At 36.6% G+C, this 25,043-nt stretch overlaps 1 protein-coding gene across 8 annotated transcripts in view; it reads right to left on the bottom strand.

The window, feature by feature from the left end:
• The window catches only part of SCAPER (S-phase cyclin A associated protein in the ER), a 522,830-nt gene that overhangs the window by 294,757 nt on the left and 203,030 nt on the right, over nucleotides 1–25,043 (bottom strand). For all 8 annotated transcript variants that reach the window (XM_012457694.2, XM_064382920.1, XM_064382918.1 and 5 more), the window contains one exon: nucleotides 6,670–6,806. In XM_012457694.2, the coding sequence (XP_012313117.2) occupies nucleotides 6,670–6,806 (137 nt within the window). The remainder of the gene's footprint in view (nucleotides 1–6,669; nucleotides 6,807–25,043) is intronic.

Genomic DNA, 25,043 nt, shown 5'->3' with positions numbered 1-25,043 from the left:
AGGATTCCCTGTTTAATAAATGGTGTTGGGAAAACTGGCTAGCCATGTACAGAAAGCAGAAACTGGACCCCTTCCTGACACCTTACACTAAAATTAACTCCAGATGGATTAAAGACTCAAACATAAGACCTAACACCATAAAATGCCTAGAAGAAAACCTAGGCAAAACCATTCAGGACATAGGCATAGGCAAGGACTTCATGACCAAAACACCAAAAGCATTGGCAACAAAAGCCAAAATAGACAAAGGAGACCTAATCAAACTCCACAGTTTCTGCACGGCAAAAGAAACGTCATTAGAGTGAATCGGCAACCAACAGAATAGGAAAAATTTTTTTGCAGTCTACCCATCTGACAAAGGGCTGATATCCAGAATCCACAAAGAACTAAAACAGATTTACAAGAAAAAAACAAACAAGCCCATTCAAAAGTGGGCTAAGGATATGAACAGACACTTTACAAAAGAAGACATACATGAGGCCAACATACATATGAAAAAATGCTCATCATCACTGGTCATTAGAGAAATGAAAATCAAAACTACATTGAGATACCATCTCACTCCAGTTAGAACGGCGATCATTAAAAAATCTGGAGACAACAGATGCTGGAGAGGATGTGAAGAAATAGGAACACTTTTACACTGTTGGTAGGAGTGTAAATTAGTTCAACCATTGTGGAAGACAGTATGGCGATTCCTCAAGGACATAGAAATAGAAATTCCAAGGAGGCTGAGGCAGGAGAATTGCCTGAACCCAGGAGGCGGAGATTGCGGTGAGCCGAGATTGCGCCACTGCGCTCCAGCCTGGGTATCAAGAGCGAAACTCCATCTCAAAAAAAAAAAAAAAAAAAAAAAAAAAGAAATAGAAATTCCATTTGACCCAGCAATCCCATTACTGGGTATATATCCAAAGGATTATAAATTGCTCTACTATAAGGACACATGCACACGAATGTTCACTGCAGCACTCTTTACAATAGCAAAGACCTGGAACCAACTCAAATGCCCATCAATGATAGACTGGACAGGGAAAATGTGGCACATATACACCATGGAATATTATGCAGGCATCGAAAATGATGAGTTCGCATCCTTTGTAGGGACATGGATGAATCTGGAAACCATCATTCTCAGCAAACTGACACAAGAACAGAAAATCAAACACCACATGTTCTCACTCATAGGTGGGTGATGAACAATGAGAATACATGGACACAGGGAGGGGAGCATTACAGACTGGGGTCTGTGGGAGGGAAATAGGGGAGGGACAGCGGTGGGTGGGGAGTTGGGGAGAGATAGCATGGGGAGAAATGCCAGATACAGGTGATGGGGAGAAAGGCAGCAAATCACACTGCCACATGTGTACCTATGCAACAATCTTGCATGTTCTTCACATGTACCCCAAAATCTAAAATGCAATTAAAAAAAAAGAAATATTTGAAACTATATAAAAATAAAAATACAACATTAAAATATGTTGAACATAGGTTAAGTAGGTATTAGAGGGAAAGTGATAGCTATAATTACATATATTATAAAAAGAGAGCTTTCAAATCAATACTGTCAGAGGCCAACTTAAGAAATCAGGAAAAAATAAATATGAAGTAAATACAAGTAAAAAATAAAGAACACAAATGAAATAAAATCAACAAAAATCAAATAGAGCAAAAATTCATTATTTCAAAAGATTAACAAAATTGATAAATTCTTGGCCAGAGATCGGGGGGAACAAAGAAAAAGAAATTAAAATTTCAATAATGAAAGAGATTATGTCACTAAAATTTATACAGGAATTAAAAGAAAAATAAGGAAATTTTATTCAATGCAAGAGCACACAATCTTTCTAATTCAATGCAAGCACAAGACTGAATTATTCTTCTTTCCTGATTCCTCTGGCTAGGACTTCTAGTACTGTGTGGAATAGGAGTGGTGAGAGTGGGCATACTTGCCATGTTTTAAAAGTGAATGTTTTCAGTGCAACGAAACAATCTTCCTAATTCAATGCAAGCATAAGACTGAATCGGGAAAAGATTGAAATCATGAATAAAGCAGTTCAATGTAGAAATTGAATTAGTAATAAAGAAACTACAAAAAAAAAACAAAAAAAAAACCTGGACCAGATAGATTCACCATACACACAAAGAAGAAATGATACCAATCCTACAGAAAGTATTTCAAAAAAGCTAGAGATGAGGGACTTCTCCCTAACTCATTCTATGAAGCCACCATCAGACTGACACGAGAATCTGGCAGAGATACAATGAAAAACAAACTTTAGACATACATCCCTCATGAACACAGATGTAAAAATCCTCAACAAAATCCTAGCAAATAAAGTCCAGCAGCACATTAAAAAGTTAATACACCACAAATCAAGTAAGCTTTATTCCTGAGATGTGAGGCTGGTTCAACCAGCCAATCAATAAATGTGATTCACCACATAAACAAAATCAAAAGCAAAATCAATATAACCATCTAAATAGATGCAGAGGAAGCTTTTGATAAAATTCAACATCCCTTCATGATGAAAACTTTCAAAAGATTAGGCATCAAAGAAACAACTAAAAATAAGGACGGCACGATGGCTCATGTGAGCCTATAATCACAGCACTTTGGAAGGCTGAGGCAGGCAGATTACTTGAGGTCAGGAGTTTGAGATCAGCCTAGCCAACTGGTGAAACTGTCTCTGCTAAAAAAAAAAAAAAAATTTAAAAATTAATACAATTGCCACCATGTTTGACAATTTTTAAATTTTTTTAAAATTTTTTATTTTTTACTTGGGAGGCTGAGACAGCAGAATCATGTGAACCTGGAAGGCAGAGGTTTCAGTGAGCCACGATCATGCCACTGCACTCCAGCCTGGATGACAGAGCGAGATTCTGTCTCAAAAAATATATTAAAATAATAATGATAATAACAAGAGCCTTCTATGACAAACCCACAGCCAACATCATACTGAAGGGACAAAATCCATTCTGCTTGGATCTGGAACAAGACAAGGATGCCCACTCTCACCACTCCTATTCAACACAGAACTAGAAGTCCTAGCCAGAGAAATCAGGAAAGAGAAAGAAATAAAAGGCATCCAAATAGGAAAAGAAAGAGAACTATTTCTCTTCACTGACAGTATCATTCTACACCTAGGAAATCATAAAGACTCTGCCAAAAGGCTCCTAGAATTGATAAATGACATTAATAAAGTTTCAGAATACAAAATCAATGAACAGAAATCGATAGCATTGCTATATACCAACAACATCCAGGCTGAGTGTCAAATCAAGAACAGAATCCCATTCACTATAGCCACACACAAAAATGAAATACCTAAGAATACAGCTGACCAAGGAGGAGAAAGACTTCTAAAAGAACAACTACAAAACTGCTGAAAAAATTACAAATTACACAAACAAATGGAAAAAGGTTCCATGCTCATGGAATGGAAAAGTTAATATGGTAAAAATAGCTGTACAACCCAAAGCAATTTATAGATTTAATGCTATTTCTATCAAACTTAATATCAATAATAACTTTAAATGTCAATGAGAATAATGCCCCCAATTAAAAGGTAGATAAAGAAACAAGACCCAATCTTATGCTGTCTTCAACAGACCCATCTCACAAGCAGTGATAGTCACAGGTTCAAAGTAAAGGGAGAGAGAAAAAAAAGCAGATTTTAAATCCATAAAAAGCAAAAAAGACAAAGAACATTACATAATAGTAAAGGGTTCAGTAAAACAAGAAGACCTAACTATACTAAATATGTAGGCACCAAACACAGGAACACACAGATTCGTAAAACAAGTTCTTAGAAACCTATGAAAAGACTTAGATAAACACACAATAATAGTGGGAGACTTCAATACCCCCCCTGACAGCATTAAACAGACTACTGAGGCAGAAAACTAACAATGATATTCAGGATCTGAACATGACACTTCACTAAATGGACTAATGACATCTAGAGAACTCTCCAACCCAAAACAACATAATATACATTCTTCTCATCTGCACAAGGCACATGGTCTAAAATCACCCACACAGTGAGCCACAATACAATTCTCAGCAAATTCAGAAACACAAAACCATACTATGATCTCAGACCACAGCACCACAAAAATAAATATCAATTCTAAGAAGCGTGCTTAAAACCATATAATGAAATGGAAATTAAACAACCTGTTCCAAAATGACTTTGGAGTAAACAATAAAATTAAAGCAGAAATCAAGAAATTCTTTGAAACTAATGAGAAAAAAGATACGACATACTAGAATCTCTGGGACACAGCTAAAGCAGTGTTAAGCGGGAAGTTTACAGTGCTAAACTACCACATCAAAATGTTAAAAAGATCTCAAATTAACAGCCTAACATCATACCCAAATGAACTAGAGAAAGAGGAACGCAACCTCAAAGCTAGTGGGAGACAAGAAATAACCAAAATCAGAGCTCAACTGAAGAAAACTGTAATGAGAAAAAACATGCAAACGACCAACAAATCCAAGAGCTGATTTTTTTGACAAAGACGAATAGACCATTAGCTAGGCTAATAAAGAAAAAAAGACATAAGATCCAAATAAGCACAATCAGAAACGTCAAGGGTAACATTACTACCAGTTGTACAGAAATGTAAAAACAACCCTCAGAGATGATTACAAACACCTCTCTGCACACGAACTAGAAAATCTAGAAAAAAGTGATAAATTCCTGGAAACAAACAACCTTTCGAGATTGAATGAGGAAGAAATTGTAATGCTAAACAGCCTAATAACTAAGATTGAAACTGAATCAGTAATAAAAAGCCTATCACCCAGAAAGAGCCCAGGACCAGATTCCAAGCCAGATTCCACCAAATGTATAAAGAAGAGCTGGTACCATTCTTACTGAAACTATTCCAGGACATTGAGGAGGAGGGATTCTTTAACTCATTCTATATGCCAAGCATCATTCTGATATCAAAATCTAGCAGAGACACAACAAAAAAAAAAAGAAAGAAAAAAGAACACAGGCCATTATCCATGATGAAAAAAAAAAATCCTCAAGAAAATACTAGCAAACCAAACCCAGCAGCATATCAAAAAGCTAACCCACCATGATCAAATAGGCTTTATCCCTAGGGTGCATGGTTGGTCAACAAACACAAATCAATAAATAGGATTTATCCATACCCAAAACAAAAAAACATAAGATCATCTAAACAGATGCAAGAAAGGTTTTCAATAAAATTCAACATCCCTTCATGTTAAAAATCCTCAACAAAATAGGCAGTAAAGGAATATGTCTCAAAATAATTAGAACTGTATATGGCAAACACAGAGCCAACATCATAATGAACAGGCAAAAGCTGGAAGCATTCCCATTGAGAAAAGGAACAAGACAGGATTCCCACTATCACCACTCCTATTCAGCATAATACTGGAGGTCCTAGCCAGAGCAATCAGGCAAGAGAATGAATAAAAGGCATCCAGATAGGAAGAGAGGAAGTCAAACTATCTCTGTTTGCAGAAGATATGATTGTATACCTAGAAAACCCCATAGTTTCTGCCCCAAAATTCCTAGATCTGATAAACAACTTAAGCACCATTTCAGGATATAAAATCAATGTACAAAAATCAGTGGCATTTTTGTACTGAGGGACAATTCAGCAACGCAATCCCATTCACACAATAGCCACAAAAAAAGAAATACCTAGAAATACAGCGAACCATGGAGGTAAAAGATGTCTACAATAAGAATTACAAAACACTGCTCGAAGAAATCAGAGATGATATAAACAAAGGCAAAAATACTCCATGCTCATGGAGGAAAGAATCTATTGTTAAACATGGCTATACTACTCAAAGCCATTTATAGATTGAATGCTATTCCTATCAAACTACCAATGACATTAACAGAATTAGAAAAAACTATTTAAAAACTCATACTGCACTATTCACCATTTTGTAAGTTCTTTATTTCTATAATCCCATAGGTCAAGTTTCTCCATCTTTGAGACACTTAGTAATAAAAGTGTAAGGGCATATTCAGAATAGTTTCCCTCAAACAGCAATAGATTAGCTACTAAAGAAGAACTATCTTTGTGTCCTCCAACAGGACTCATCCGTCATCAGATGACACTCAAAGCTTGTGAGGTAATGATGTACTACACAGCTGTCTGAACTTCAGATGACACTTTGGAGGCTGATGATAAACTACAGGTCTGACAACTCACTTTCCATTTTAAGATATTTCTTGAACTTTTTCTTGTTGTGACAGGCAACCAAATTGATTAAATCTAGTCATGGGATTTGACACTACAGCCAGTAGACTTCTATTTGTTGATTGCTATTGATTTTCTTTGATACTTCATTTAAAAATCAATAGTTGGAAAGAAAAATAGGTTTGGTTTACACATACTTAAACATACTATTGTATGCTGAAGGAGGCACAAGTTTGGCAGAGCTTTGGCATCCAATTATAAGAAGAGCTCTTAACAGGTGAAAGCAAGGGCTTTAGATCGATACGCAGTTTTCCTTCTCAATCAAGGAAAGTGGCTATAAATTAGGCTCATCAGTGTTATTTCCAAGGCTTTCATGAAGCAAACAACTTTAAACTTTCTTTTGTCTTCCTTGGATTTACATGAAAAGATACATTATAAGAGTTTTTCTTTTGTTTTTAAGAGTATTTAAGGTACCTGGAGTTCATCCGGGCTTTTATCTTTTTGGCTTTTTTTTTATTTTTTTGCCGTTCTTCTCCATCTTTCAAAGCCTCTGCTGGAGCTGTACTTTCAACCACAATGTCAATAATATACTTCTTCAAGGAAAGATGCTCCTGCAAGAAAAACAAATAAAATAATAATAATGAGGATGATTATTTAAATGTAATATAGGATTGCTACAGACTACAGTGAGTATAAGATATTTGATAAAACTACAAGTAATCTCTGTGATACACTAGTTTCTACAATTGTTTTGGAAAACGCTGAAGAAACTGTTTTAATTAAGGTTTTTACATCACTGAATTCACTTCATTGCATATCAACTGTGCCTCATGCTAAGGATACAAGGACACAATCCCTACCATATCACACGAGTAGAGTAGGAAAGGTAAAATATATATACGAAACCATAATACTACCTACAATACCAAGTCAATGAGAGATTTAGAGTGCTGTAAGAACTCAAAGAGGGAAACAAGATCACTGTTAACTAGGGGGAAGGGGGAGAAAATTCAGGAAGAAAGCACCATATTTGCTATCCCTTGAAGAAAGGATAAAATGTGAACATATGGATATTAGGTAAGTATGTGTGTCTGGGCTGGGAGTGGGGTAACGTTGCAGGAAGGGAAAAGAATGTCATCTCAGAAAACACATTCTAGAGATGAGAAAGTGGAACGTGGGTATCAGCAGCAAAGCTTTGGTTCGACGACAGCACACAGTGTTTGGCGCCATTTCCTTCCTTATCCATCTTAGATTTCATGGCCTATGACTCTGATCATTCTGTTGCATGCACTCAACTCTTTTCCTCCTTTCTTCTTTCATATTTGCATGGCAAAATCCCAACCCTAAATCCAACTCTCTCCCTATTTGGAGCCTGCGTCTGAAGCAGATTAATGTGGCCATAATTACAAACTTTAAATCTGTGAAATTACACCTCAAGTGGCCTCTAGTATTCCCAGGCAGTCAAACAACCCTACATTAGTTAATCTACACACTCACTTTGCTAAAAATTTTAGACTCTATCCTTAAATCTCCAATATCCCTCATCTCCTAACCCCATCTCTCAGTTCATGACCACATTTGAGGAAAACAGCATTATTCAGGAGAGAGCTTCCACACACTCCCATAGCCAAATGTAGCAAACAATTTGCATATGTGACCATACACTCTCTTCCCTCCTGTTATAATATATGAACACACGTTCCTTTCTAAGATCAAGTCCTCCAAATATACACTGGATCCCATTCCTTGTCTCACATTTTATGGTTATTTCTCCTCTTACCTGCATCATCAGTTTTCCTGTTTCTACTTAAATCATCTCAAAAGGATCCTTGTTTGTATGTCCCCCTCCAGCTGCTACCCTTTTGTACCTAATTTGTTGAAAGAAAGTGTATTTTGCCTCTATTTCCTTAGCTCTCATTGTCTCCCAAACTCATTTTAGTCCAGCTTTGGCCCTTACCACCCTTACCAATCTACAAATTTTCGTGGTCAAGGTCAACAATGCCAGTGGCCAATGTTCAGTTCTTATCTGTTTCTTGCAACCTTAGTCCTACAAATCATTTCCTCTCACTAGAGACTCCTCCTTCACTTGGTTTCCTAACATCACATTGTCCTTTTAACTCACTGGCTGCTCCTTCTAAGTTTTCTTTGCTGGGTTCTTTTCCTCTTCTTGATCTCTAAATGTTGGAGCACCCCAGAGCTATCCTCAGAGCTTTCTTCTCTATCCACACTCACTCATCTAGTACAGTACCTCGAAATATTCATACACAGAACATTCTCAAAATTTTATCTCTAGTTCTCACCTCTCTCCTGAACTGCATTCAGCTGGGTAAAAATGTCTCCCCAGCCAGGCGCAGTGACTCACACCTGTAATCCCAGCATTTTGGGAGGCCAAGGTGGGAGGATCATTTGAGGGCAGACGTTTGAGACCAGCCTGGCCAACATGGTAAAATCCCATCTCTATTAAAGTTACAAAAATTAGTAAGGCATGGTGGTATATGTCTGTACACACCTGTAATCCCAGCTACCGGGGAAGCTGAGGCAGAAGAATCTCTTGAACCCAGGAGGCGGAGGTTGCAGTGAGCTGAGATTGTGCCACTGCACTCCAGCCTGGGCAACAAAGCAAGACTGTCTTTAAAAAAAAAAAAAGGTATCCTCAAAATCTCCAGTTAGGTGGAGCATTTCCACAAACAGCATTTCAAAAATAACATGTCTACAACAAAACTCTTATGTTCCTTGTGTACATCAAGTTGTTCTTCCAAGAGTGTCCTCTATTTCAGTAAATCATACCATTATTCACATAATTGCTTATGTCCAATACATGAGCAAATCCTATCAGTTCTCCTTTCACATATATCCCCAATTCAACCACTTCTCCCTAGCACCATCACCTACTCTAAGTGACCATCAGCATTCATTTATATTACTGCAATAGCCTCTTAACTCATCTCTCAGTTTCTAACTTGATTCCTAGGTCTTTTCTCTATAAAAGCTGCCAAATTTTTTTTTATACAGTCAAGTCACATTATTCCTTTTATCAAAACTTACATTCTCATCACACTTAGAGTAAATCCAAATTCTTCCCCGTGGCCTATAAGGCTGAGTCACCGACCTCTCTGGTCTCATCTACCACTCTCTTCTTTCTTCACTAAAACTACACCCACAGCGGTCCTCTTGTTGTTCCCCACATTCATCAGAAACGTTACTGCTTCAGGACTCTATATATGTTGTTCCCTTAGCCAAGAATATTCTCTCGGGTATTTGCGTGGTCTCAGCCAAAATGAATGCCGTCTTAAATAACACCCTCCATTATTTGCTATCTCCTTACTCTCTTTATGTTTCTTCATAGGACTTGTTTCACATCACTGCCTAACATTATATATTAATTTGCAATGTCCTACCTCAAACACAAGTTTCCGAAGGGCAATGACTTTGTTTTGTTCACTGATGTTTCTATGTCTGTACCTGTGCCTGTGCAAGCACTTAGTATGTATGTATTAGATAAATGAATACAAAGAGTCAATGTAATAACAGCTAATAACAATATTTATGAGGGCTTATTATACAAGATACATTCAGCTAAGAACTTTAAATATTATCACTCATCTCGTCCTTACAACTATGCTTAGAACATACTTAGAAGGTACATATTTTTATTATCCTCATTTTAACTATGAGAAAACTTGAACATAAAGTTAACTAATTTTTTTAAAGTTAGAAAACCAAAACCATGACTGAGTGACTTTGCAGCTAGTAAAGCAAGAGAGCCCAAATTTAAACCCAGACAGATGATTAGGGAATCCACATTCTTGACGACTACCTTAAAGATACGGCTGAAAATACGTTTGAGTTATAGAATTGTGCTCACTTTCCAAATTATGAACCTACCAACAAAAAACAAGCAACAAAAAATCAAAAACCCCACAGTCAAATGAAGAAAATATTCTCTTTTCTTTTTCTTTGATTAGCAAATTTGATTTCTTTCTCTTATTTTCTTTGATAAACTAGGCCTATGGTATACTATCCCTTTACATGGTGGCACTAACCTAAAGTAATGATTTAAGTTGTAAGTACACACATATAAATACAACTTAAAAAAAATAACCCAGGTCTTTCTTTTCAAAGAAAGAACAGGGTGAGTGTCAGGAGGAGCAAACCCTCTTCCCATTATCTCCCAAAGATATATGGAACAAAGCAAGTCATATGTGAAATCACCATCCATACTATCATTTACTGAACACGTATTATGTGATAAGCAAAGGACTGGATCAATTACATTATTTCCTATCATCTTCACAATCCCATAAAGCACGTTAGATGGTATGTTTACATTTAACAGATGCTTAACAAACACAAATGCTTACAGATGCAAACTTCAAAGAGGTTTGGTATGATGCCCATGGTTACAAAGCTGAAGATCAAAGCTCAAGATCACAACTTGCTGACTTTAATAGATCATGCTTTTTTCCTACTCCACATTCCCTCCTGCCATGCTGCTCATGCAGGCTAGTCTCTGACATGTAATTTGATCACTGTACTAAGGAAAAGAAATATTCTAAATGATATCTTCAGTTTTGTGAAAGGTCCAAATTATGATATTTTTCAGTTGTATATAAATGTTATTTACATATCTAACAGAAACCATTGAGGAAACTTATACACAAATGCAGTCACTATACAAAGAAACTTGGACTCTATCCAGAACTATCAAGAATCACACCTTTGTCATAGACAACGCCTTTACACTCATACTCACATACAAAACCACATACATCAGTCATTCATATTAATGTTTTCAAAATCTCAAAACCAGACACAAATGAGCATATGTTTTTGTTTGAGTTAATAGTAAATTTTTTAACACAAAATGTGTTAATTATAGAAAATATATATAAATAAAAATTAAGATTAAAATATTTCTGATACCTAGAAAAAACTAATATTTGAAGTATATTCTTCCAGACATTTTTCTTTGCACATAAAGTTTTATAAAAATAGGTTATCCCATTTATAAAATTTAAAATCTGCTATATTTGATATATATTCCCACCATTAAATATTCTACAACATAAGCTAACAGATGTAAGCTACTCCATTTCATGAAAATACCTACTTTGACTAATGCCTTGTTGTCAGACATCTGGATAATATTTAATTTTTCAATGTCATAAATAGTGCAACAAAATATTCCTACAGTTCAAATTTAAACAAATAGTCAATTATTCCTTCCTTTATGATCAAATCACAGAAATAAAAAACCTGGGCCACAGATTACACATATTTTTAAGATTTTTGATAAGTATTCCCAAACTGAACAACCAAAATGGGAATTAATATATGTCCCTACAAGTGGTTTGCCAGTATGTAATGTCCCTGTTTTTTTTGTAAATCCGTCGATTCGTTTACTGAAAAACTGGTATTAGGTATGCTTGACTATTTGTCTGCATTTTGTTTTCTTTGACTTAGGATGTTTCTTTTGTCCAGTGTTCTATAAACACATTCCAAGTTTCATAAATCTAATTCCATGTAAAAATTAGCAACAGAAAAGTATCAAAGCCAAATGCCAAAGTTATCAGAAGAAAACAAATAAATAGAATAGCAACCTTACAAACAACAACAACAACAAAACACCAAAAAAAATGTATGCACAGGGCAAAATGTAACTTTCTATTTCAAAATAAGCTGAAATATACACACACACACAAAATATATATAAGGCATGAGAAAACAACAGAAATCACTATCTTAAAAACTCAATAATTAGGTCATAAAACTCAAAAAAAGATTGCAACGTAAGAAATAGTTTAAGAAATAAAAACAAAACAGAAGATGTATAAGAGTAAATATGGCTCAAGCCTGTAATCCCAGCACTTTGGGAGGCCGAGGCGGGTGGATCACGAGGTCAAGAGATCGAGACCATCTGGTCAACATGGTGAAACCCCGTCTCTACTAATACAAAAAATTAGCTGGGCACGGTGGCGCGTGCCTGTAATCCCAGCTACTCAGGAGGCTGAGGCAGGAGAATTGCCTGAACCCAGGAGGCGGAGGTTGCGGTGAGCCGAGATCGCGCCATTGCACTCCAGCCTGGGTATCAAGAGCGAAACTCCGTCTCAAAAAAAAAAAAAAAAGAGTAAATAAACACAACAAATAATGCCTCAAATAAAATGTAAAAAGGATAACATTTTTTAAATAAAAAAATAAAAACGATTTGAAAGTAAGTGAAAATACTGAAGATAGGCAAAGATGAGATCCAGATAATAGGAGTTCTTGAAAAAGTAAATCAAAGCAAGAGAATACATCAAATATTAAAAACTTTAATCCAATAAAACTTTCAACAGTATAAATATTGAAAAAGTATACCATACACTCGAAAATACTGACCTAGAGAGACTAATATTGACATATCTTATTAAAATTTCTCAGCCTTAAATAAAAAAATTTATTTCAGCATTTAGGGGAAAAAAAAAAACATGTGACTTACAAGGAAAAAAATTAAATTATCATCAGCCTTTTGACAGTAACATTTTATGCCAAAAGAAAATAATGTATTTAATATTTTCAAGAAAGAAATAGAATAGAAGCTAAGGATTTTCTATCTATTAAAATTAACTTTCAAGCAAAAAAAAAGCACAAATAAACTATTATCAACATTTCAAGAACCTAGAGAATATTCTCATAAACCTTCCTGAGGAATCTACTAGAGAACATGCCTCAGAAAAGAAAAATGACTAGAGAGACATAGACATAAGGACTACCGGTGAACATTACGTGTATACTTATAGAACTGAGACTAAATTAGGGATAAAAAGCTAAAGAATCCAGTATATAATGCTGGTGTCTCAGATATTTCACTGTGATACTATTTTTAAAAGATGGGGAAAATGGGGAAAACGTATGAAAAGAATTTTAAACTGTTCTCAGTAATTACACTGATGGTGGTACTATTAGTAATGTTATTCTAAGACTGCTGTGTGTGTTAGGCAGGACAGAGTAATGCCACTATATTATAATTCTATCATCTCCTGTGTCCTTGAGAACTGAATATTTGGTATGGAGGAAAAGATACACAGGATACAATACAGAAGAGGCCGAGTGCACACACATATACACATATTTCATTTCTTCATTTTGTAATTCTGTTCACAATGATCAATCCAGTAGCAATGAGCATTTCTGATTATGGTCTTAAAATACAATTTCCCAGTAAAAGTAATCAGAGTTTCTTACCAAAATGTATGATCATAAGTCTAACACCTTGTCAAACTGGGTAGAAAGGCAACTATCAAATTCGACTGGGCTCATGTCAAAAGGACTTGAAAACAAACTCTAACAGACTCCCATTGAACAAAAGATGGCATAATTTGAGATTCAAAAAGGAAAACTACAAATGACTGAAACCCATTAAAAATATTTAAATCCATCAGTTCATAATAGTTCATAATTTATCTATCTTTACACACAACACACACACATACACACACACACACACACACACACACACCCCAATCAAATGGAAGATAATAAGAAACCAGTTCATTATTTTGAAAACTGGTAAATAAAAAATGTGTACTGACTTTCACACACACAAGCTGTACTCAGTAGCCAAATAGTAGATGAGGGAACCATCTCTTTATAAATGTATAAATAATAAATGAAAATGAAATGCAGAATTGGAATATCCCCATATCTATGAATTAGTGGATCTAGGTACTAAGTGTCAATTATTGATATGTCAATACCACAAAAAGAAAACACCATAAATTATGTTCATCTTGATGAAAGAACTCAATACCAATTATAGTCTTACCAAATGGATCAAATCTGAGTCTGACCAAGACACTAGGTTCATGTGTCTTTAAGGGAGGAAATAAAGAGGACAAAGAAAATACTGCACTGAACCAGACTCCATAGTAACAGAGCTTTATAGCAAGTCACATAAGTCTTTCACTAGGAACTGAATTTCCCAGTTCCTCTTGTGGCTTGAGATGACCATGTGACTGAGTATGCCTAATTGGAAAATGAACACATACTTGGTGTTTTAAGGTTCATCTACTCCTCCCCTTCTGCAAACTGCAACACAAAAGAGCCTGTAACAACAGCTCTAATCATGAAGGGAGGGCATACCTGAGGAGATGGTAAAGACAGAAAATGGGTCCCTGAAAAAACATGTCACATAAAGCAACTCTGAAACCTAGTCTGCTTACCTCAGAACTGTACTGTAAAAAATACATTTCTATATTCTTAAAACCATTGTATTTTTGGTGCTTTTATAGCAGCTTAGTCCTTTCCCTAATACAATTATGCAGAAAATTTTTACACATAATATATATTTTGTGTATATTTATATGTATACACTGATATGCATAAATATAAGAAAAAGCAAAAATTAAAATTTCTCACTAGATGATTGTGACAAGTTTTTAATTTCCTCTTTTATAATAAGCATGTATTACTTTCAGAAGCAGAAAGAAAATGTCCATAAAAAATAGCCATAATGAAATGTTATCTGGAATTGACTTCAAAATAGTACTTACGGAGAGAGGATGGAATGTCAATGAGGCAGGATTTACAAGTTTATCACTGCAAGGTTATATGATGAGTAAGTGGAGGTTTATCATACTATTCTGTCCACTGTTACGTAGGTTTTTAACTCACCATAATAATTTACAAAATAGTCATTTTGTACATTGGCTTGCCAAATAAGTAAAGAAAATTATAATATTTATATCTCTCAAGCATCTAACAATGTGAACTTAAAATGAAATTAACACATTTGTGCACCTTCAAGTGCTGAAAGCATATACTATACTGCAAGTTTGAAATGTGTTATAAGGATAGGAGAAAACAATCTTTTGCAGAAAAATAAAATTAATAAAGACATGCTTTACTGAAAGAAGAGGTGATATATTTGTATCAATTTAGTCACTTCCATTGCCTGGTCCTCTTATGTCTGAGACTTTGGAACACGACAAAATTAACTGGCAATTACAGAATGACGCAGAAGCTGAACCTTCTAAGTAACATGCTGATAAAAAAGAGTCAGGCTCTGATTCCTGGAGCTGCTTTGAAATGAAGGTTCTAATGAGCTTCACCTATTTCACAGCCAAATCTGCCATGACAGGAAGTACACTAGCAGGATCCATAGACTAACTTGTAGGTTCTGAAATTACTCTTGCTGCTCTAGGTCCAGAATCCAATATACTTGAGAGCCTACGTACTCAGATATGCAGCACTCTTCACTCTATCCTCAGGGCTGGGTAGTGCATTCCATGAAACTGGGTTTCTTTTTTTTTTTTTTTTGAGTGGAGTCTCACTCTGTCACCCAGGCTGGAGTGCAGTGGCCAGATCTAGGCTCACTACAACCTCTGCCTCCTGAGTTCAAGTGATTCTCCTACCTCAGCCTTGAGAGTAGCTGGGATTACAGGTGCCCACCACCACACCAAGCTAATTTTAGTATTTTTAGTAAAGATGGGGTTTCACCATGTTGGCCAGGCTGAGCTCGAACTACTGACCTCAGGTGATCTGCCCACCTCGGCCTCTCAAAGTGCTGGATTTACAGGTGTGGGCCACCATGCCCGGCGATGGCATCCTTTCTTAACACCCCACTGGGATCAGAAAAGTATAGAAATTTTACCTCCTTTATTTCAAATGCTGTTCACTTCAAGTCATCTATAGCTCTAGTCATCAAAAAGATGGAGCCCTTTGGATACTGGTATACCTGCCCCTGTTCTATACTGTCACATTTCATAACAATCTACCTTGCTCGACAGTCAACTAATCTTACATCCCAGTCTACTTAATATTTAGTAAGTGCTCAGTCATTAAAAGGCACTTTAAATTTTATTTCTGAAAGGTTACCATAATTAAATAGAGATGTACAAAAAGATTTCTCTATATTCACTGCAGTGAGATTCACAACAAAATAGCAGTAGGAAACTGATTACATAAATTACGGCACATGCATTGAGATGATACTACATAGATTTAATTGTATTAAAATCTTCATTGTATAATGTTAAATAAAAATTCTGGATTCAAATCTGTGCAATGCAGTTTATATACAAATGTGTGCGTTTTGCATATTTGGGCACAAAGAGCAGAAAATAATTAGATCAAAATGTTAATACAGCAGGCATTACTTTGTTTTCATTTTAATTTTCTAAAATATATATTACTATGTACTTTATTATAAAATTAATATTATTAAGGAAATGGAAGAAAAAGTATCTTTCAAGTTGAGAGGGTCAATTTGCATAAGGTTATAGTTGTCGTACAGTATCTGTTGTGTAGACATCACTCATCTTTTTGTATCTACTCTCAATTCTAATAATTATGTCACAGGCACAAGAAAAAACAAAGATATACCCTGTGAGACATAGTAGCTAAGATTTACTTACTCATTTTCAAAATGTAAATCACGGTAAAAATCTTCCCAAAAGGTGTCTGGATCTCCTTCCTTCCTAATTTAATTTTTAAAATGCAACTTCTAGCCTTACTGAGTCTTGCATAATACAATTCCTATCTCCTACTAAGAGAAACAGAAATTAGTGTTAGTTGACCAGCTTTCATACTGTTAATTATACTTAAGCCTTAACAGAGACTTGTTTTCATTTTAGGTACAGGAAAGAGCTTGATGCAGTAGAAGCAGAAATAAACTGTGAGTCAAGAGATCCACACCAAGATAAAGTCTGCAGCTCATGACTATTTCTCTGGGATAATACATTCTAAAGTCCCCCTTCCCTAATGTTCTAAAAATCAATGTAACAAGCCCAAAAGCTAATTAATGGTGGCTAATTTCACACACACAATAAAATTTTAAGTCTAGTTTTTAAGTCATAACTGTGAAATTTTAAACAACACTGCCATAGTTTAAAATACTAATAATGTACATAAAGAAACTAATACCTATGCAGACATGATCTCATCAAAGTTTACACCCTTCTTACTCTTCTAATTACTTTTTATGGCATACTAGACTAAAGCTCTGGTTTTCCTAACATAATTTACTATATTCTATGAAATAATTCATACTCAGGTTTATGACCTTGATAGTCTATCAGACTCCTCCTAAAGGTTCCCATATTTCCTTATTTTTAAAGAGACATGTGAAAAAAACTGACCAATAGGTTCATGATCTTTGGAAAAGAATATAAAAGTTCTAAAAATAGAATAGGCAGGAATATATATAAATGACATAACATAGAATTTTATTAAGCTGCCATTTATAGAGCTCTGTCAAGTGTTGTCTCAAACACAATCCATAAAATGTGGCAAAATGAAGTAAATAATCTCCTTCCCATTATTTTAAAATATAACAGAATTTAGACTATTCAAAGATATTTTTCTTCCTAGATCAAAAGGATTTAAATGTATGCTTTGAAAAAAAGGATCCAAAGCTTAATTACAATAATACAAAATTTTTTATTAGAAAATCAGAACTGTTTTTTCAATAAAAATTCAATGTCTTGCTTAAGAGGCTTATTTCTTTAAAGTTTATTTTCAAGACCAGGGTGGAAACAAAATTACAAATCTAATACATAAAAAATTAGTGCAATGGTTTTCACATGTTGTTTGGAAAAACAGTATTTTCCTCTCAGTCTCAGCCTACATTTTATCAACTTTGGAATCTAAAGTCCAGTAATATCAGTTTATTGAAAAATCCATTTTTCCTCACATTTAAAAAATATTATTAAGTACACCACTGTTTTAAGCCTGCCTAGCATGACAACAAATAAGATAAACAGGAAGCATTTATAGTATTCCCTCACTGCCTTCTTCCCAAACTGGGAAGGGGTGGGGGACTGAAGGGTTAAAATTTTATTTTTTATTTCTCTGGATGATGAAGAGGGTGACAGAAGTAAAAGGTGAGGAAGGTACAGGAGGGCAGGAAGGAGATCAACATATCTGGAACAGAAAGGAGGGAAAAAAGAAAATAGGGAGAACAAGAGAGAAACAGATGAAAGAAGTGAAAAATAAAGGAACACTTAACTAAAAACACATGGCATTTTTAGACAGCACTTTATCATATATTTTGTATAGCACCCTCACAGATATAGCATACTGAAGATAATAAGTTAGGGTTTTAGCGCAATTCACTAACATTTAATTCAACACCTACTATGTATCGAGGACTTAATGCTAACTGCTTAAGTTAAAGAGGAACAATTCTCTGGGGGGTCAGAGTTTTATTCAGACTAAGACCAAAGCAATCTGTAGTAAACTGTTCTTTTCATAGATGACCACTCGTCCAAAAAAACATTCCAACAGATTATGTGCCAGAAAGAACACAGAGGAACTCTATTTAAAGTTGATTTGTAATTATTAAATTCTTGGATGGCATTAACCATATCAAATAAAATATCCATGGATATTATCCAAAGACTATTCAAAAATTAAAACAATATAGAAAAATCACTTAATTCATATTAAAATGAGTGTGTTTAGAGATTCAAGAAACTATGAAATTTGTCAGAGGTAGGCTCATATGCTATCATTTACCTGTTTCCCTGGCACCTGGCCTAATAGAGATTACACAAGCAAGTGCTCAAGAAATGCTTTAAAAAAATAAAAGAAAAAGACTGACAGTTCCATTACATTAAACTTTGAAGTTCTGTCAAAGAGTAAATTTGATAAAATTTGAAAACTGGAAATGCAATGCCTTTTCATCATTTATGCATCATTTGTGACTGCATCATTTTAAACATACATGGCAATGACAACTTTTGAAAATAGAGAGGTCATTTTAATTATACAAAAGATTCAACTCTGCTAAGGTCCCTTTCCATAGATGTAGGATATCCTTATATTTTTATCAGTTACAATTTATTTATTATATTGTTTAAAGTGACAGATGAGAAAAATAAAGCTAATGAAATATTGTGAAACAGACACCATGCAAAAGAGAAAAAGCCATCCGCTGATAAGGATGACAGTTTACCATCTGTCCCCCCACCACTCAGTTACAATCAGTTATCTGGTAGGTGGCAATGATGAATGAGGGAAAGTCTCCTTTTGCAGATTCTGATGTTCCTTTCTGATCTAATCTGAGGTTTAACAGATGACTTAAAGGAAAGCCCACAGTTCAACAAGGTTATTAATTTATCATGCTGTGAAGACTGAGAAAGGTCTGAGCTCAATATTGCAACAAGGAATGATTCAGTTGTACTGAACTGTGCCTTGTAATGAAAGGTGTTTTCTCAGAATTCTCAGATTTCAAATACAGCAACTTGACTAGTATCAGTCTTCATCCTTAGAAAACATTTTAGTAATAGAGTAACAGTAATACCATATATCACAAATAACATCAATCTTTCAAACCAAGATCAAAGGGAAGATAATGCTTAAGCCAGAAGGCCTTAGTTTCTAGTAGCTTCCACAGCCATAGGTGACAAGGGCTTGAGGGTGTCAGCAGCTTCATCACAGTGCTGTTAACTTCTAGATACTGACAAAAAAAAATACAAATATACAATACATAGGATGACAGAAATGTATACAATGACAGAAAATTATTTACCATGCTAACACTAAAGACAGCTGAAATGGCTATATTAATATTAGACAAGGTAAACTGCACAGCAAAGAATATGTACAGGGATAAAGTAGGTCATTTCGTAATAATAATAATACAGGGGGCAATTAAGAAAACCTAACAATCCTTAGCCTTTGCTATACCTTGGATGTTTGTCCACTCCAAATTCCATACTAAAATTTGATCACTAATGTTGAAGGTGGGACATACTGGGAGGTTACTGGGTCATGGGGGTGGATGCCTTATGATTAGATAAAGGCCCCTCGTTGATGAAGCCGTGAGTCCTTACTCTACTAGTTCCCGTGAGAGCTGCTGGTTAAAAAGAGCCTAGAACCTCCCTCCTCACTCTCTTGCTTCCTCCCTCACCATGTGACCTCTGCATGTACCAGCTCTTCACTTCCTGCCATTAGTGGAAGCAGCTTGAGGACCTCACCACGTGCCCAATCTGAAACCTTACAGCTAGCAGAACCATGAGCTAAAGAGATGTCTTTTCTTTATAAATTAACCAGCCTTAGGTGTTCTTCTGAAGCAACGCAAAAACAGACTAAGACATGATATAGCTAACAAAACAACCTCAAACCACATGAAGACAAACCCACAATTAAAATCAGAGATTTCAATATCCCCTCGCAAAAACTGGTGAGACAAGAGACAATCAGCAAGGATACAGTAGATGAGGAAACTTTTGAGGGGATGAACATGATCACTATCTTGATCATGGTGATGGTTCCATAGTATTATGCATATGCCAAAATTTATTAAATTATACCCTTAAAAATCAGGGTAAGAAACGTTTGACAGTTATAACTCAAAGCTATCAACTGTAACTACACATTTCTAAGAAAAATCTATTCCTAACCCTATAAATGAAAGGAGAACTTACCCAATTTTCGAATTTCCTACAGTAAGACACATTGTAAAATAAATAATAATTATGCATTATGTACTACAATACTATTAAATACTGTGTCCACTTAAAAACAAATCCTCAACTAAAAGACAAATACTGTAAGACTAGTTTAAAAGAAGAAAATCTAGGCACAAGCTATTTGTAAGAGACCCATCTAAGGCCGGGCGCGGTGGCTCAAGCCTGTAATCCCAGCACTTTGGGAGGCCGAGGCGGGTGGATCACGAGGTCGAGAGATCGAGACCATCCTGGTCAACATGGTGAAACCCCGTCTCTACTAAAAAATACAAAAAATTAGCTGGGCATGGTGGCGCGTGCCTGTAATCCCAGCTACTCAGGAGGCTGAGGCAGGAGGATTGCCTGAATCCAGGAGGCGGAGGTTGCGGTGAGCCGAGATCGCGCCATTGCACTCCAGCCTGGGTAACAAGAGCGAGACTCCGTCTCAAAAAAAAAAAAAAAAAAAAAAAAAGAGACCCATCTAAAACCAAAGGTGATATAAAACAGTATAACAGCCAAGATGGCCAACTAGAGGGAGTCAGAGGAACATTTATCACCGAGTGACTGGGACATGGAGGTGACTCGCACACTCAGAAGACTATCCAGGGGAAGCAGCGAGAGTGAACAAAGCAGGACGCAGATGTTGGGCCGAAGCAGGAGGAAGCCAGAAACACCGCATGTGGATACCGAGAACCAGGACTAGTTCTTGGCTCCCAAAAAATTCTGGGGAAGAGGTGAGTTGAATAGGCGAGCAGTGGCCTTTTCTCTCCACAGATCCCAGGAATCCTAGCAGCAGGAGACAGCGCACCCCCCAACAGACACTTACGCTAGCAGGGAGAGCTGCTTAGAGGAGCGGTAGGGGCAGGACTCTAGCCTGTGTGAAGCCCAGAGAGTTTGGTGTGGGAATGTCTGCAGTAGAGCCTGGCAATGAATGACCATCCCTCAAGGCTCACCGTGCTCCTCTAGGAGACTTTAGCCATAGGGTGACTGTCAGACTTGGACAGAGCAGGGTGGTTTTGCCCATGAGACAGCCACTCTGACCCGAGCACCGCCCTGTATGCTAGCCTCTCCTGCAGCCCCAGCATGGCTGTGCCACTTGGAGTTCTGCCTCAGATGCCCAACCAGGGTGCCACTAGGGCTCTTCGTATGTTCTTTGCCGACACTGCACCTGACCATCAGAGAGTTCCATTAGACTGGCCCCTGCTTAAATGTACCAGCCTACCCACAACCTTCCCCAGGCACTTTGCCAGCATGCACAAGCCCACAGCCACACACCCACAGCTGTGATGGTGCATGCACATGGACAGAACTACCTCCCTTTCCCCGTCAGTGCACATGCGAGCATGCAGAGCACTGTGCCACTGCTGCTGGCACCAGCATACCCCAATGATGCCCTCAGCTGACACAGAGGCACTCAGTTGTGCCACCCCAGTATGAATGTGCACACAGACATTGGTGGCCCCACGCCCATCAACACCCTGCCACTGCAAGTGCTAGCACAAACACAAATGCTGAAAACCCTGCCCCACCCTTGCTGGTACAAGCATAGGCAGGAAAGCCACAGTCCAGCTCCTGCTGCTACCTCACCCTAGCTAACATGAGCATACCCGAAAACACTATGGCATTTGCTGACACATACAAGTGGGCATGGTTCCCAAGGCACCACCTTCAAAAGGCACTTTGGCTGGCACCACCCATCACAGTGTTGTGGCCAGTAGACCAGAAACACTTTAGCCCCTCCAGGAAAGCAGGTTCCTAACCTCAAGAGGCCAAAAAACAAAGCAGAAGGCTGGATACTAGCCCCCCAGAGTTAGAGCACACAACCTAGCAGTGCTGATTTGAGTTTTGGCCCCCAAAAATTTTCCAAAAATGAAGTCAGCCAACTGAGCCCACCTTATAACACAATGAAACCCCAAGGACACCAAATAAGATTAAAAACAAAATGACCCCATCCAAAGCACAGCAACTTCAAAGACTGAAGGAGCATCAGCCCACATACATGAGAAAGAATCAGCACAAGATCTGTGGCAACTCAAAAAGCAAGAATGTCTTCTTACCTCAAAATTATCATATTAGTTCCTCAGCCAGGAATGGTTCTTAACCAGGCTGAAATGGCTGAAATGACAAAGAATTCAGAAAATGGATAGGAGCAAAGATCATGGAGATTCAGGAGAAAGTCGAAACCCAACCCAAGGTATCTAAGAAACACGATGAAACAACACAGGAGTTGAAAAATGAAATGCTCATTTTATGAAAAAACCAAACTGATCTGATAGAGCTGAAAAACTCACTTCGAGAATCTCATAATACAATCACAAGTATTAACAGCAGAATTGACCAAGCCAAGGAAGGAATCTCAGATCACAAAGACTGGTTCTCCAAATTAACTTAGTCAAATAAAGAAAAAAGAATAAAGAAGAATGACCAAAACCTCTGAGAACTATGGGATTATATAACAAGACCAAATCTACGATGCCTTGGCATCCCTGAAAGACAAGGAGAAAAAGCAAGCAATAAGGAAAACATATCTGAGAGTATCATCCATGAAAATTTCTCTCACCATGCTAGAAAGGCCAACATTCAAATTCAGGAAACACAGAGAACCCTGCACAATACTATACAAGATGGCCATCCCCAAGACATACAGTCATCAAGTTCTCCAAGGTTAAAATGAAAGAAATGTTAAAGGGAGCTAGAAAGAAGGCACAGGTCACTTACAAAAGGAACCCCTATCAAGCTAACAGCAAACTGTATAGCAGAAACCTTATCAGACAGAAGACTTTGGGGGTCTACATTCAGCATTCTTGAAAAACAAATTCCAACCAAGAATTTCATATTGAAGAGTAGGGTGAGGTGGTTCACACCTGTAATTCTAGCAACTCAGGAGACAAGGAGTTTGAGTTCATCCTTGTAATGGAGCAAGACTGTGTTTCAAAAATTAAAAAATTAAAAAGAATTTCACATGCAGCCCAACTAAGCTTCAAAAGCAAAGGAGAAATAAGATCCTTTTCAGACAAACAAATGCTAAGGAAATTCATTACCAAAGACCTGCCTTATAAGAGGTCCTTAAAGGAGTGCTGAATATGAATAGGAAAGATGGTTACCAGCCTCTACAAAAACACACTTAAGTACATAGAACACTGACACTAAAGTAGTCACATGATCAAGTCTGCATAATAACCAACTAACACCATGATGACAGGATCAAATTCGCACATACCAATATTAAACTTGAATGTAAATGGCACAAATGCCCCAATTAAAAGGCACACAGTGGCAAGCTGGATAAAAAAGCAAGACTCAATTACATGCTATCTTCAAGGACCCATCTCATATGCAATGATACCCATAAGCTCAATTTAACTAAAAATTAAATAAATTTTAAAATATTAAAAATGAAAAAAAAAACTAAGGGAAGACTAAAAATGAAAAAATACCCGAACAGTATTGACTAAGAAAGGGGTATAACTATAAATGAAGTAGGGAATTGAAAGATACAAGAACACTGTCAATAACTACATGAAAATATTTTTAAAATGGTAAAAAAAATAAATTTCTAGAAAACTCTTAACTTTGCAGAAGGGACTCAAAGGGAAATAAAATATTTAAATAGACTAGTCATTATTAATAATACTAAAGTGATGTTTCAGAATCTTCCCACCTAAATGCCCATTGATGACAGACTGGACAGGGAAAATGTGGCACATATACACCATGGAATACTATGCAGCCATAAAAAACGATGAGTTTGTTTCCTTTGTAGGGACATGGATGAATCTGGAAACCATCATTCTCAGCAAACTGACACAAGAACAGAAAATCAAACACCACATGCTCTCACTCATAAGCAGGTGTTGAACAATGAGAACACGTGGACACAGGGAGGGGAGCATCACACACTGGGGTCTGCTGGGGGGCAGCCAAGGGAGGGACAGTTGAGGGGGGTGGGGAGGTCAGGGAGGGAAAACATGGGGATAAATGCCAGATGTAGGTGACGGGGGGATGGAGGCAGCAAAGCACATTGCCATGTGTGTACCTATACAACAATCCTGCATGATCTGCACATGCACCCCAGAACCTAAAGTATATTAAAATAAAATAAAATAAAAGAATCTTCCCACCAAGAAAGGACCAGGACCAGATGAGTTTTACAAGAAATTTCTTTCAAAATTTCAAAAAGACAATTGTATTGTCTTTTGTACATCATTGTATTGTACATCATGCATAATCACAAGCTTGTACAAATCTTCCGGAAAACAGAAAAAAAAAGTTCCTAACTTATTGTATGAGCATAATCCTGGTAACAAAACCAAAGATGATGCAAAAAAGGAAAAATCATACAACTCTATCACTCATAAATTTATATGTAATAGTAGTGAACAAAATATTAGCAAAGAATGTATTAAAAAAACAATATAC

This window comes from Aotus nancymaae, unplaced genomic scaffold, assembly GCF_030222135.1.
Source record: "Aotus nancymaae isolate 86718 unplaced genomic scaffold, 86718_ANA_hifiasm-v0.15.2.pri h1tg000003l, whole genome shotgun sequence".
Lineage (NCBI taxonomy): Eukaryota > Metazoa > Chordata > Mammalia > Primates > Aotidae > Aotus > Aotus nancymaae.
Note: the sequence above shows the minus strand (reverse complement) of the source record. Positions and strands in the feature narration are given on the sequence as shown.